General features: G+C 35.4%; 1 protein-coding gene across 2 annotated transcripts in view; it reads right to left on the bottom strand.

Annotated features, from left to right (window-relative positions):
- VPS50 (VPS50 subunit of EARP/GARPII complex) overlaps positions 1–15,701 on the bottom strand; it is a 77,565-nt gene that overhangs the window by 11,037 nt on the left and 50,827 nt on the right. Inside the window, exons 21-24 of one of the 2 annotated variants that reach the window (XM_057381369.1) lie at positions 13,996–14,117; positions 12,940–12,996; positions 9,983–10,063; positions 292–440 (exon numbers count right to left, since the gene is read on the bottom strand). In XM_057381369.1, coding sequence (XP_057237352.1) covers positions 292–440; positions 9,983–10,063; positions 12,940–12,996; positions 13,996–14,117 — 409 coding nt within the window. The remainder of the gene's footprint in view (positions 1–291; positions 441–9,982; positions 10,064–12,939; positions 12,997–13,995; positions 14,118–15,701) is intronic. The other variant, XM_057381370.1, reaches the window with a different exon arrangement.

Raw genomic sequence — 15,701 nt, forward strand, 5'->3', positions numbered from 1 at the left:
TTCCCATCAGTCTCTTCATTTTTTTCCCTGTTAGACTTGGCCTTGTATTGTCACAAATTACTAGATCATCTGCAGTAAAATTTCACTTCTTGTGCTTGCTGGTTGCTAGACCAAACAATAAGACCCCAATACCTTCAATAAGGAAATTACCTATATCGCTCATATTTAAAATCACATTGAAAGGTAGGAGTTTTTGACCTGTCAAGAAGGCTTTGGCTTGTAACCACAATTTCTTAAACAATCAATAGCTTTCAGTAATTGCAAATACAGTGTGTACAATAAACAACCTACAAGGATTCTGTGGCCACCACTCTCTCTGCCAAACCATACAGCAAATTGCCAGATGTCAAAACTACGAGATGACTGAGATGTGGGCTTGGCACCTTCTCTTTTCTCTCTTCAGCAGCTGTGAGAGTTCCTGAAGGATCTGCAGACACCTCCTGAAACAAAGAATTAAACAAATTAAACCACACAAAACCCACAAGGATGACCCCGGCTGAACAGTTTCAGATGCCAGATAAGATGAAGGAATTTTCAAATTCTAAGGTGTAATTTAAATCAAGGCTCAATCTACAGACAACCATAGACTTTTCTATTCGAACAGTATAGTGAAACGGGTGAAAAAAAATTGCATCATGTAATCAGTATCCAAAGAAAACAAAAAGAAAAAGGCAGTGAACAATCTTCTCCCTACACCTTAACACCCAAACAGACTTTAGACCAATTGCCTTTTGGGAGACTGACTTCTCACCTTTGGAGACAGAATCTTCAATCTGACAGCAACCACACATAGAAACATATCAAAGGAATGTTACTTATGCATATGCTTATATTGAGCTGTGGCTAACTTAGGCAAAACACAATTGAACTTCTCAATCAAGCTACCATTCCATGAAAACTTCTATCCTGCAGACATCTTGATGCTAGAAAGCAGTGAAATATTCACAGTAAAGGAATAGAATCTGTAGTGAGAAACAGGTTATACCAGTGCATTGTTGCAAAATTAAAGGAAAAAATAGAGGAAAAAAAATCCATCTCCACATTTAAGRAATCTAAGTACAGATTAGAGCTAGAAGAGGAATCACAGAAGGAAGAAATTCCCAGAGCAGATGTATAAACTGACACCTCTGAAGCCTGGCTATTTCCTCAAACTGTTTCARGGCATGAAAACATTAAAATATAAATGTAGTTTTGATGGGCTTGGATTAATTATTCACACCGTGCTTTCACACAGGCCACAAAAAGATGTGAAATGATACAAAGTAAAGGCAATACAGCACCCAGAACAKATGAGAAGGCAGGCTTGATAGGGCACTGATTTGGTAAGAGACTTTCAAGACTCTGGGCATAGAAAATCTGTAGCCAGAATATACAATCTGCAGATGCTACAATGTATCGACCTGTATTATAGTATGAAAATAAATAACAGTAACACAGTGACAAAGTAGTGGAAAAAAAAAACTTTTACAAAAACTTTTACAAAAGTAAGACCAGCAGCCAAGCATGGCTGCTATAAACAACATATGAACAACCAATTAATATGACAACATTAATGCTTAAACATAACATTTGTGGTTGGACTCAAAAAACAAAATTAGCTAATTCTCAAATTGCTGTTAAAAAGTGGGAAAAAAAGCCAAAAACAACATTATGAAAAAAAGCRGCTTTCAAGTTCATGAATTGTTTGTTTGTTTGTTTCAGCTAGAGATAGAAATAAAAATAGAAGAAATGTCAGCAACATAACTGAAGAAGGAGGGAGAATAGACTCAGGCATGCCACAAGAGTAACCATTAATTTCTTCCGGGTTTCACAACAAAGAACAACTGTGAGAAGTGACCTGAAATAGAGTAGTTGCTATACATAGTTTTTTTTCAGCCAGTTTTGCCTAAGGAGAAGTGAGCACCTGAAACACTGATGGAACCTGGTGCTGGTGTCACTYATTCYACACATCAGACTGRGACAAAGAGGARTATTTCAYTGCAGAMCATGAAAAGCCAAAAGTATTGCACATATGGTCAGGTGAAAAGTGGAAAACCRAAAGGGCAGTTATTCTGATAGCAAAATATCTGACAGACCCATTGTGGTTATATTGCAGCAATTAAAGGTAGTGCAGGTGAAAATTGATTATGTCAAAATGTGTAAGGACCTGGTGAGAATTTAAGTGATACAGGATGAACAGAAAGATCAAAACTTTGCTGCTATAGACAAAGCAGCACCAGAATGTGTTTACTGCTTGGATAAAAGCCAAACCAAAAGTGASATTAAGAATATAAGACAACTGAGAAGATAATAGCGTCCAAGCTGTTAAAAGTGGTTTGAGGTGTGGAGGAACGAAAATTCGCAAGTTCCACTTTAACTCTCTTGGATTTTATTTGACAGTTTCCTCCTGTGGTGTGACAGCCCAAGGCAATAGAGAGGTGGATTCGCTAAATCAGAAAAGATCTTTCAGTTCTGCATCTCCAGAGATGTCAAACACAAACATAAWAATGGGCTATGGCAGATGGAACAATGCACAGTCTGGGAAAGCAGAGTTCTCACTAACAAGGGTGAGGACATATCTTCAGACTTACAAAAAAAACATTGCAATAAGGTTACCGACGTAAGAAGTCAAAGCAGGGAACCTTGATGGTTCCCCACAGAAATTCTGACATGAAAAACAAGGACTGCTGACTGAGCAACACCATCAACACATCATTTGTGGCACTAAAAGATCTCACAGAAATGTATCAATGAGCAGAAGAAAACACTTCTAAAAGAAGCTTAGGGCAAATTCGATCAGATACATTTGCACTGAGCGCAGGAATGACTACAAAGGCCASCTAGTTATGTTATTTGAAAAACTATTTTTTCTTTGCTCTGTTCTGTGTTCACATTCAGCCAGATAAATCTGCAATTAAACTGGTTAGATGCTTCACAATACCATGAAACCATGAAGTTTGCTTACTGCTGCATCTATCAGAATGGATAATCAAGCCAAAATGCCTGGATATTTGCTAAAGCTCATGTAACCTCTTGCAGAGAGCTGTAAGGTACTTCTTGAGCACATTTACATGTTTAATGCAGATGGGCAATGGCATCTAATAATCTAGGCACAACAGTCAATTGTCTAAAAACATTAAGCCAAAGACAACATTAATTAAATATTAAAATTCCCTCTTTATCTGCCCTCTCTTTTTCTTTTTTTCACTTAATTCTATTCTCAACAACCCAGATCAAAACAAAACAAAAAGAAGTATTTACACAGGACAAAAATAGACATACACACAGCCCACCAAACAATGCTCTATTCTTAGGAGAGACAGTAAGCGACAGAGCTGGGGGAAGATATCAGTGGTAARCACTTCAGCTGCTTTCTTTTTTTCTTTCAAAGATTAATTACAAATCATGTAAAAAACAAATATTATGAAGACTTCATTTTGTATTTATTGCACTTCAAATTGCCTGCCACTTCAGATACATTTTAAACCCTTCTTGTCTTCCTACCTGCTCCCCATGAATCTTTTAAATGCCAAAATTGTATTGCATCTGAAGAACATAAAAGGTACAGCAGAACTGGCTAAGTAAAAGATACTCTAGGCTTCAGCTAGGGACTCAAACTCTGGTTCAAATATACTGGTCAAACAGCACGAGCATTTCATTCTCCTAATTCGTCCTAAAAAACAGCACTGCAAAAGCATGTTGATAGCAAAAAGGAAACAAAAAAAGCACAAGCTTATTCTGAAAGGGCCTCAGTGATGCATGTGTTTTTTCCTCCTGCCTTCATTAACAGAAATGATCAAATGACTGAAAGCAAGAMTAAAGGGTCAAAACATACAGGCTGGAACAGGAAAAAAGGCTAGACACTATTTAAAGAAATCAGATGTTTTTCACTGTACTGGACTTGTTAAAGTTAACCCTTCCAGTAATGAAGAAAATCTGCAAGATAATGTCTGTTACCAGAAATTCYCTTTGAATACCAAAAGAAACAGGTAGAGTCMYGTAAAACTGCYAACCTCGAGAGGAAGARGAAGAGGAGAAGGAGGAAAGYARAAGCCAGAAAATTAAATAGCAGCCAGCCAAACTTTAATTTCAATAAATGTCAAGTTACACTGAGAACATATTGTAGCACCAGCATTAAGCATGCAGAGAGCAATACTAAAGCAGAATAAACTTGCTTTGGCTTTCCCTGCATCAGACTAGCAGGTCTTGCTGATCCAGCAGAACTGTGATATGTCAAAGACATATCACAGCCCACACAACACYCTTATAAGAGAACTGTACAAAATGGATTCGATAAAATAATTTCAATGTATACATGTAACTGATACAAACTACAAGATGCTCTTCTCCTTCCTYGCCAAGCAGGAAAAAAACCCAAAGTATTAAAAAATATTAAAAAAAAAAATAATAAGCATCAGACTTATCTCAACAATAACCAAATGAACAGCAGTAGGCACAACAGAACAGGTTAAACAGCATTAYCTGCAGACACCTTACAGCAGGTCTGACCTATTACATTTCCTCTAGTTGTAGTCCAATTTCCCAACACTGTCATTGGAAAAGAACTGAGTTTTCTAATGCTATACATGATAGGCATACCAAACTAGCAATTATTTATAAAAGCTGCTTTGCTATAAAGGCCTGAAAATTTCAGGATGAAGTGTTAAAGCAGGCTTATGACTGCTTTGCCTATTTAAGGGTTGCTAATAAAAGTCGTAAGAGCTACAGCATGTCCTTTGGGAAGTATCTTTACAAGATACCTATAGTTGAATTAAAATTCATGTGGGACACATTTTTTACAACAAAAAGGCATATATTAGCAAATAACAGGTATCAGATGAATGGGAGCATGATACTGTTTAATTGTGGGATATTTTACTTTAACATYTAATTGTTTACTCCCAATAAGTAAATTTTTAATGAACAGGTAGAAAAACAAAATCTGTGTAAGGAACAAGCTGCTCCTTCAATCTCTTCCTCTAAAAACGTCATCTATAAAAAGAGAACATTTTTATTTCAATACTGTGGCTGAACTCAGTTGGTGAACCTCTGTTAAGCCTTGCATCTTTAGGGAAAGCAAAGACTATAAACTAATTACCTAAATCAGAAGTGTGAACTACATAAGCTAATTATCTAAACTAAAAATTTGACATTCAATTTGCAAGAGAGACATTTTTACAGGGCTCATCTCATCACGAGAACAGAAACACTTATTTCAACTAACCAAAAGAAYTTATGACTGAAGTAACAGATTATCTGCCAGTTATGGTGAAATAGCTGACAGTTAATGACAATCATCCACTTACATTAACTTTAAACAAAAAACAGTAAACTCCACAAACTGTCCCTAGCACACAAAGTTCTACAGATCACACTAATACCAATTTTTCAAAACTGTACTTTTGGCCTAATACTTTGCACAAGATTTCAGTTCTAGATTTTTTTTTTTTATTTCATATGAATACACAATAGCCAAGATTTTAGATTTGATTTTGCAATAACTAAATACTGAAGAAATCACAATCTTAAAGCAGTAAGTGGGGTTTGAAAGGCCTGGACAAAACTGCACTATCTGAGAAGGTTCTGGCAGTGGAACAGTGTACAGCAGCTGTGACATACCAACACTTACCAAGAACTTGATATGTGCTGATGGACRAGGAAAAGCAGACTAACCCCAAATGTTTACATAAAACAGGATCGCTCATCAGAGAACTGTCATTAATAGTTTCTGTAATATCATGAGCACAGACCACAAGAAAGGAGACCAAGCATGGATTAGAAATGTTGCAGAAGTTATCTTCAGCCAAATAAAAACTCACCAAGAATCACAGCTGCCATTTCATTGAGGACCTTAGCTATACCCTTTAGGAGCTGATTCCTGTGCTAGGTACTGCCATGTCAGGTAAACCATTACACAGCCAAGCCTCTCCAGAGCTTGCAATTACTATTTTGCCAAACCATACACAACAGGGCACCTGCAGGACTGTGATGTGACATTTTAAGTAAAACCAAACTGTTTGTTTCCAGCACTGAGACTAATGTAACTGAATTTTACCATTCCACAGGATCAAAGGGTCAAAGGCAAAGTGGGATGGAAAGTCAGGCATGGAGAAAAATAATTGTTCCTACCAATCCTTATCTTATTTGCACAGCTGAAAAATCTACATTTTCCATCTCTGCACCATCAATCTCTAAACCTGACTTTGCCAAAAGACATATACTTTCTGGGGAAAAGAGTCTAAAAGCCAAAGTAAAGATAGATTCTAAAATACATTGACCAAGGCTCATTTCTATACATTGAATTGCAATGCTTAGAGACTTTATCACAGTGATTTATTTTCTACTGCTGTAAGATACAGTAATTCTAAGAAATTTCATTCTAAATTTCAGGTTTTTCTTGAGCAAACCTGTTTGCAATGAATTATTTATGAATATTCCATGGTTATTTACCCCCCAAATCTCTTTTGAATACAGCARTTTCACACAGAGCAGCTATTTACATATACACAGGACATACACAAACAACAACCAGGCAATGGCAGCATCATGACCAATTCACATTTTGTGGAGGAAGCTGCTTAAAAACAGAAAAAAACAAGGTATCAGAAAAAGGCTTTTTCCTTTCAAAGCATCAATTACCACAGATCACAAAACAAACTGATTGATGCCTTCTACCTGGGGRCTTACAGGTCCCAGTGAACTAATATGGACATCATTACTGTGTAAAAACACATTCCCTTTAGAAATTACAAACCCAAAGACACATGTGTGTAGGTACCCAACTTGGAACTTGCCAGTATGGAAATATACCATCTCAAAACAGGGACTTGTTTTGATGTATTTAGCCTAACCTAAACCACATCTGAGTGAGGCTGAATGARCAGCACTTCTACTGTGCTTCCTTTTCACTCTTTACCTTCTGTGCTTTCTTTTTAATATCATCTCCTTATATGAATGAGTACTTTTCATAGAGAAAAATCCAAATTATTAACTCTGAAACTGCTGCATAGCAGAAGTCTGTATGAAAGCTATTTTGTGCTAGCTGTGCAAAGACCTGACTATGAAGTTCAATTACACATATGAAGTTCAATACAATGTAGCCAAATAATTCTTTGAAAGTCATACTGTTCTCTTAACTCTCAGAAATGAAACTGGACCCCAAACTACTTCAAAACAAATACYCAAAGTGCTTTGATTCCAGCATCAGGGGTTTTTGTTCACCATAATGTGGTTCATCATTTATCAGTGTAGGAGTGGCATATTAACATTGAATAATATGTACCACAGCTGAGGTGTCACATTACTGCCTTGCAAAGAAGTTAACAGGACTAAACACATGTTCACATCTTAGCWATTTCCCATTCACTGCCTAAAGCATTAATCTAAAATGCAGGAGGACTTGCTGCAATTTATCAAGTACAGTTGGTTTTGCTATGAAGCATTAGACTGCAAAACAGGGGAGAAGTGATTCAGCTATTGAACACTGCTCAGAGGTGACAAGGACCTCCAGCAGAAGCAGAAGCAATGTGATGCACAAGCAGGGTGGAGGAAAGACTAAACTAATTGCTTCAAACTGCTGCAGCCTTTTGCTCACTGGCCACAAGTCAGAATTTGATTGAGTGGTCCAAATAAAAACCAGGATAATACTTCTTTTCCAAAGTATGGTTAGTAATTCTATAAGTACAGTATATAAAGGACAGAAACTTCTTGCAATGTAATAATGGTAAATAGAGCAGCTCCATYAGGAGTTACAGGAAATGCCTCCAATCAACCTCCCTACTCTTCATACTGAAYACGTTATAAAAATGAAAAAAAGAATACTTAGTGCTTTACCTTGCCAGAAGTGGAACTCCCATTGCTTTTTCCCTCACAAAGGAAGCTTAAAATTAWGCTGAATAACAATCAAAGTAGTATCTTTAAAAAAAGGTATCTAACATAAACCAGATAGYACTAAYTCAATCCMAAACAGAAACTATCAGAATTCTAAAYAAAGCTAGAGGGGGTGGTCACTAAATCCTCCAATTATCCCTCTAACTCAYGACAATAAATACTGAGTAAAAGAGGCCTTCATACAATGATATCTAAAAATAAGGAATGGACAAAGTCCGAGATGAAAGCTAGGAATGATCCAGTCTAAATTAACTGAAGTGTCTTGATATAGATCACGTAGATCAACCTTCACAGACACTGACAGTTTGGTGACATTACTCTGATCTACATGCAAGTCCAGCTGAGCTTTGGTCACAGACTCAGAACTGTCAGATTCAGACTACCTTTATGAACATAATATATTGGTGCTGCCATCAGAAACTGAAAAGTGACAGAAATGAAGCCCTTAATAAAGTTACCATGGATAGAAAACRAGGCAAAAACTTTAAATTCCCAACAAGCCATGGGACTGAACACCACAACGCAAACATGAATATTTTCAGAAAGCAATTMACAAAAATCTAAAATAAGATGGGAGAATCCCTTGAGCAGTTCAGAACCATCCATACACTCCCTACATACCCTTTTTTGTCACAATAAAAATGAACTTTGACTTTCATAAACTTAAAAAAAAAGCAAATAATAAACAAGAATAGTCAAAAGACTTTTGCTTCCTCACAAATCAAAAAGTGAAAATTTTGCATTCATAGTATAAGATCAGCATAAGTTCATAAGATACTAATAAATCTCATGGAMCATCTTTAAGTTAATAGCAGTTGGCTAAGATTTCTTTCTTCTTTCAAATCTTACCTTGAASGTAGCTATTAATTTCAATTGGCAATAACATTATCTGTTACAGTATTGTTAATGATTGAGGAAGAAAACAAACTGCTGTTATTTATCCATTTTACTAGAAATGTTTTTTGGTTTCTCAATTATTTTAACTGCTAAAAAAACTGAAGTCTGTAAAGCAYTGTCAGGACCATCACTACAAAATAAATTCAAAAAATTAATTCCATAACTTGCCATTTTCCCATAATCTTTAACTGATTCTTCCTAGAATTAATTTTTCTTTCTGAATACACTGCYTTTGAGAAGAAAATCAAGAAGACTAGCCTTTCACTGTTTTACAGAAGCCTAGTGTTATTAGCTATCTTATGCTCCCTCTACCGACTGTGTAAGAAATAGCCCCAAAACCCTTTAAGATGCTTCTCTGGAAGAACAGTTTAGGATTCAATAAAATGCTTCAAGGAACTAAAAACACATAAAGAACATTTCTGTGGAGTGTCAAATCCTCGTGAAAGTCAGAGCAGAAAATCTTTTTCTTCTAAGACAGAAGCCTCAGAAAATTAAACCTTCCTATAGCATCCATGGTATTAATTACTATACAAGCCATTTATGATACCCTTAGGAAATTTCTTCATGATCTTTCAAGGGTTTTATATTTAGGTGGAAAAYGAGAACTCCAAATTTCCATTTCTGGTGTAGTTTTTAGCAATATTTCTTTATAATTCTGCTGTTCAGTTGAATCCATAAAATCTACCAACAGTCGCCACTTACTACCAGTGTGACAAGAGCACCATAATTATTTTTCACATTTTGAAAATAAATCATGAAAAGACATCAGGGATAGTTCCCCAGCATTAAGGAAGGACTTAGTATACTACCTATGGTATCCTGAAAGACAAATAATCCTCAGAATAGCTTACTGTTTTGCTATTCTTTAAGTGAAGAAAAATGCATCATTTATTTATTTTTATAAAATGCCTCTAGTACAGATAATACTGAATGTCTCTCTTTATTACACGAACCATAACAGAGAATTTAAATACATAATTTCATTGTTACAATGTTCATTGTTACATTCTGGCAAAATCTATTTAGTTCGTTTTCCTGTACGTCAGAAATAAGCAATTTCATACAATAATGACCTCATGAAACTAAGCCTTTGTTATTACAGACACTGAATGTGAAAAGAGAAAAAAAAATCAAAAAGCCACAATGAGATMTAATTCTTGAACTGCATACACAGACCTCTATCCCACTGAACATTTAACAAAAYCCAGGTACTTACCAGATCAATTAGACTCTCCTGGATTCTGTTCAGTGTGGTGCGTAATCTGCTGCTACTGAGCCCCAGTCCTGTTGATTCAAACTRGAGGAAATAAATTCTACTTAAGTTGGGAAAGGAAACATCACTGGTTTTAAGTTATACAGCAAAACTTTAGTTTGTAAAAACTACCTACAACTTACATTAAAATTTTAGCACAGAATCACAACCATACAAAATGAAAAGAAAATCGACAGAGGTCACAGCACTCAACACTACATTGGTGTGAAGAACGACCTAAGTATCTTACATGAAGATGACAGTGYATCATGCATACCAATAAATCAACCAGTATCTTTTATTGTTAAAATTCTGTATTTGGCTGCAGGACTCTAGATTTTCTCATTTGGGTGAAGAGCCCAAAAGGATGCACCACAATATCCCCTCCGTGCTTTGCATTCACAACACACCCAAGTGAAATGATTTTCACTCCCCTTTCTAGCTATAAAATCTCTTGTAATTATCAAATATGKATCTTCCTTATGTAAAAATTATAACCATGGATCTTTATAAAACAGTCATTATTACTTAATGCTTATAAAGATCTACCTCAGAAATGTAGGTGCCATCTTCATGTTCGTGGCTCAGAAGTGTATGGGGCAGATGCTCAGCTGGGATATATAGTTTTATATATATACCTACACTACATATATATATATATATTTATTTTCTTTACATATGTATGTATATATATATATGCAGACATATATATACAGCTGCACTAATTTCCCACTAAGTGCAATGGATTATACCAGCTGAGGGTCTGGTTTGACATGCATAATTATTGTAACTACTTATCAACTACTTTTAATAAAAAACCCAACTAACACAACAAAGAAAGTGGAAAACGGGACATGTCAAAAATGCACATTTAAATCAACAACCTGGAAGGATTTGAATACAGTTCTGGTATGTGATTCACACCAAAAGGCAATTTGCTAAACAGTATTTTGAGCGCTGTTGTACACTGCAGAATTAGACTTCCTTTCACTGGGTTGAATCAGGCAAGGAAGTAATTGAGTTCATACAACCTCCTGGTCTCCTTTTGAATACAGGTATAATTTAGTCCCCATTTACTGGATCTAAAGATTCTGACTTAAGATGTCCATCTGCCCCAATCCTATATACTATATACTAAATGACAATCTACATCTGAGTTGAATTCCCACTGGAAATACACTCTGATGAAATCTAAAACCTGATCTAGGAGACAGGGCCACATTTGATAAAACTGGTAAACAGAAAGTTCATACCTTTATATATTGCAAGTGAAATAACCAATTTTACAAAAATAATTTTCATTTTTCTTCAAATATTTACTGTAGGAGAATCAGTTTTAAACGGCCGTTGATTTTGCAGGTGTATGGGTAAAAAAGAATGTTACATTTTTTCCTTTAAGAAATGCAGTCCATTCTCTGTATTACCTTTTTTTCCTTCTTAACATCATATAGTACTTTTTCAWGACATGGACCTAAGCCTACAAATTGAAGACTGACTATTCCCTCTGTAAATGTGAGAACAAACAGAAAAAAAGCCCCGTTTAGAGGGAAAAAAACCCCACATATACTAAAAATTTATTTGCAAGTTTCAGCCATTAAATTTTAAGGAATTTGCACAACCAAATCTACCATTAATTCTTTCTCTTTCTGCCTTTCAATTGCTAACTTTCAATAGCTATCAGTAGCTTCTACTTACTTATTCTAAAATGATCTATTTCTTTCTAAAAATGGTAATTTCATATTGGAAACATATCTGAATGGAAACAAAAGTAAAAACAAACATAAATTTCCATGAAACACTGCATGTTTACAGTACTCCAGATTTACCAGGCAATCAGTTACACTCTGAAGTCAGAATTGTGTATCCATATGTATGAGGGAGGAAGACAAACAAGAAGCAAACAAATAAAACCCCAAGATAATTGTTGCTCAGAATTTTTCCACAGGGACAGAACCTCAWGGCTTCACGATGAACATGTCACTCATCACGACACCCAATTCACTTAATACAAGTTCTTCATATTTCTATATCAAAAACTATAGATTTCTAAATGCCACAGATTATCTAGTAAGGCCAGTAAACAGAGCATTAAATAATTCTATTAATCAGCAATTTTAGATAACCCCTCTAGTTATTAGAAAAAAAAGTAAGTTTACAAATCASTGTAATGTCCTGTCAAATAAAAAGGAACTCACCTCAGTTTTTTCCTGCTAAGGAAGGCTATTTTGTGGCATATTGATTAATGTCTTACACTTTAGTGAGCAGAAGTTAAATACAGGCAATTCCTTTTAATTTTATTTTGTGTTGCTCCATAATTTGAGATAAGGCAGRTTTAACTTGCATTCCACAAATAAAAGAAGTTTTGAAAGAGCAATTCTGATTACAACCATGTTTCATTTTTGGCAGTGAAGAAAGCTGAATACTGACTACATAAGATAATTATTCTAAAGAGATCTGGAAAGAGCAATGACAGCATCATGAATGGACACAGAACTCAACACATATTTTAAATCCCCRGTTTTCACTGAACTGGCAATGAACTCTGTATAATCAATCACTCTCTTCATGTGTGTGCTAACCCACATATACAACATAACTACAATATTCACAACTAATTTTAAACATTTAAGGAAGTTATACCAGCATACTCTGAGAATCCCATTTGGCATTATTTTCTAAATAAAAATAAAATAGGAACACTCTGAGTGGTCTAAATCACATACCATCACCCATCTCTACTTTCTAAAGGTTTAGAAACACTGTGCGGAGTGAGGACATTTATGCAGCATTACAACAGGGTTTATTACAATCATAAACSCTTGTAAGAACTGTGTTTCCCATGGAAAACAATCTGTCAAAACAAATACTAGGCACACTACAAAAACATTACAATTTTACCACCCATCTGCCATAACATTTACCTGCCTAGCACTGTTCAGTTCTCTGTTAGAAGCACAGAGTGTGGAAGTCGGTATGGGCTTTAGAAACACAAAACAGGAGGTGCAAAAAAAAACACAATAAATGCAACACAATGTGAATGCCAGASCAACTAAGCCAATGGAAATCAATTATCTTAACAAAAAAAACCCGGAACACCAAAAAACCCCAACCAAACCACAAACTAACAAACAAAAAACAAAACCMAAAGAACCCCCACCCATCTTGTAAAMACAAATTGCAAATACATTTGTCCTGCCAAATACAACAGTTCAAAAGCATTTAGAACCATATGTCRAGTCTGAAAATCTTATAATTTGCCAACACATGATGACGGATTTGAAACCCCTCAATATTGTTACTTGTGGAGTGACAAAGGGACCAAGAAAGGTGTCAACTGTTTTTACATGCAGCTTTTAAGACAATTCTGTTGAAAGCTGATCTATGTTATGTAAAGACATTGCCAACAAGCATTTATTTCAACTACAAGATCACTCAAAAAACCCCACTGTTTTCRTTAATGCAAGTAGCTTGACAGGAGAATACTAGATCTGAAAAAGTGTCTTTCAAATCTCTTAAACTTAAGTTACTACGTCACTTTCATGACCCCCTTTCCTATTTTGCTATTTTTATGTAAGCTAGAGAAATACATACAGAAWAATTCAATCCCCTCATACTGTCTAGCCTCAAACCACCCTCCTTCTGCAGACTCCTCCTTTGCTACCCACTTTCTGCCACTGCTTCTAGGTATTTCACATTGTCTTTCCTCCTTCTCAACAGTGCTGGGAAAAAGAATAGAGAATGTATCTATTCAAAACTTAATATGAATAATGTCTCAGTGACAATAATGCTCCCAGTACTTCCTTCCCTTATTGCTGATCTAATCAGCCTTTTCTTATTCCTACATTCAAATCYATTCTGTTGCCACTAATTTTTCTGGAGATTACATATTATGTAGTATTTTAAGCGAAGAGACCTCCTCTGTATTTTCATTCTGAGTGTACAATGATAYTTGAAAATGAAAAATGTGTTCTACCTACCGTGTCATTTCGGCCAAAAAATGTATAGACTGCATACAGATAGTAATCAAAGAGCTGGGACATGAAGTGGATCACATCAAATGCAATTGGTTTCAGAATATTCATCATCTGCATGTATTTCCCTTAAAAATTCAATAGAGAAGATCAGTTTCCTCAGCACAAGTGCTACAAAGACAGTGTCAGCTTTGACAAACTYAAAACCAGCTTTACAAAATGTATTWTTTAGCCTTYAGTGTTGATTAACAACTTAATAAYGGTTTACAGATTGGAAGTTTAAAAACAAAGCTAAAATGATGGCTTAGACACCACAATTGYCTCAAGACTTCCCAAAGGTGGATGTTAATCCGTAACAAAACTTCTTCAACCGTTCTTGGCCTTCTGGTACCAAATTCAAAACATACAACTTTCTGAATCCTCTACAAGCTTCAGCTTCATTTAGCTAAAAAATAATAATCCACTAAAGTAGTCTCTGGCAAATGCTTCATAGAGCCACTGAAGATTTATGCATTAGTGTGTTTATATATGCAGATATGGATATTTTCAAGCAATAGAAAAGCACAGTATAAAATTRTATGTCCAAGACTGGATTTTTACCTAACAACTCCGGGAATTATGACTTTCACGTTGGTGATATAGTATTTTCTGCTCTCCTTCCTTTTTATCCTRCAGTAAGAATCCCAAGTAGTTTTAAGATTTAAGTCTGAAATGCTTCCAGGGAGACAGACTAGCAGTAAAGGAGGATGTTAGGACCCTGGCACATCCAGGGAGAAGACTAATTCTCTCTATTCCTTCCTGTTCTCTGTTTTAACACATTTGGCTTTGGAAAATAATTTTTTTTTAAATAACAAAAACCCCAACCTCAGGACTTTCCTCTATATGTTATCTGAATCAAACTTATCATAGGATCTGGACTCAGAAAGGGATTTTTCCCTACAGACCTAGTTCTCAGGGCCTATAGTTTTCAGTTATTTTTGGTTTTCAGCATAGGAAATGGCTCTTCACTGGTCATAAAAGAAGCATATTTAATGAAAACCCTGATATTGCAGAGACCCCACATTTCCCRATGGCTACCTCAAAAGTTACATCCTGCTTCCCATTTTAATGTTTAAAAAACATAAAGAACATATAACAAGCTTTTGGTTATTACAGTAAGAGACAGACAGCAATATTTGAACCAAAACACAAATGCAGTCTACCCACCACATAGGATACAGCAGGTCATTTAACAAATTGTCATATTCCTGACATGTTTTGATGTAACAGGCTGGAAATATTACAGAAAAGTGCTAAAACAATTTCTTTTTCCTGTAGTCAGCAACACTGTTTTTCAAGTTTATACTGTGCCCAGAAAAGTAATTTACTAATAGATTAAGAAAATACTGGTTTAATCAGATGAACTGGGTAACAAAGAAACAAAAGCTAGCTTTTAGTAATGGGGAGTTATTTTRATTTTTCAAGCAAGTAATTGTGTAGGTCAGCAACGATAACTAAGTTGAAAAATAAAAAATACAATTTATTGTACATACCTGATCAAATAGTAGAGCACTAAAGTAACAACCAAGAAATAGCCTGACATTGCTACCTTCTAGGTTTCTRATTTAGACTCCCTATTGAATACTATGTGAACTATGCCACTGTTTGCTAAGACGTGCAAAAATACGTTTTGTAATTTTTGGAGATTTGATGCAGGTTGTAATAATTAACAG

The sequence above is a fragment of the Malurus melanocephalus genome, unplaced genomic scaffold (assembly GCF_030028575.1).
Source record: "Malurus melanocephalus ecotype Western Australia unplaced genomic scaffold, MMel_1.1 scaffold_508, whole genome shotgun sequence".
Lineage (NCBI taxonomy): Eukaryota > Metazoa > Chordata > Aves > Passeriformes > Maluridae > Malurus > Malurus melanocephalus.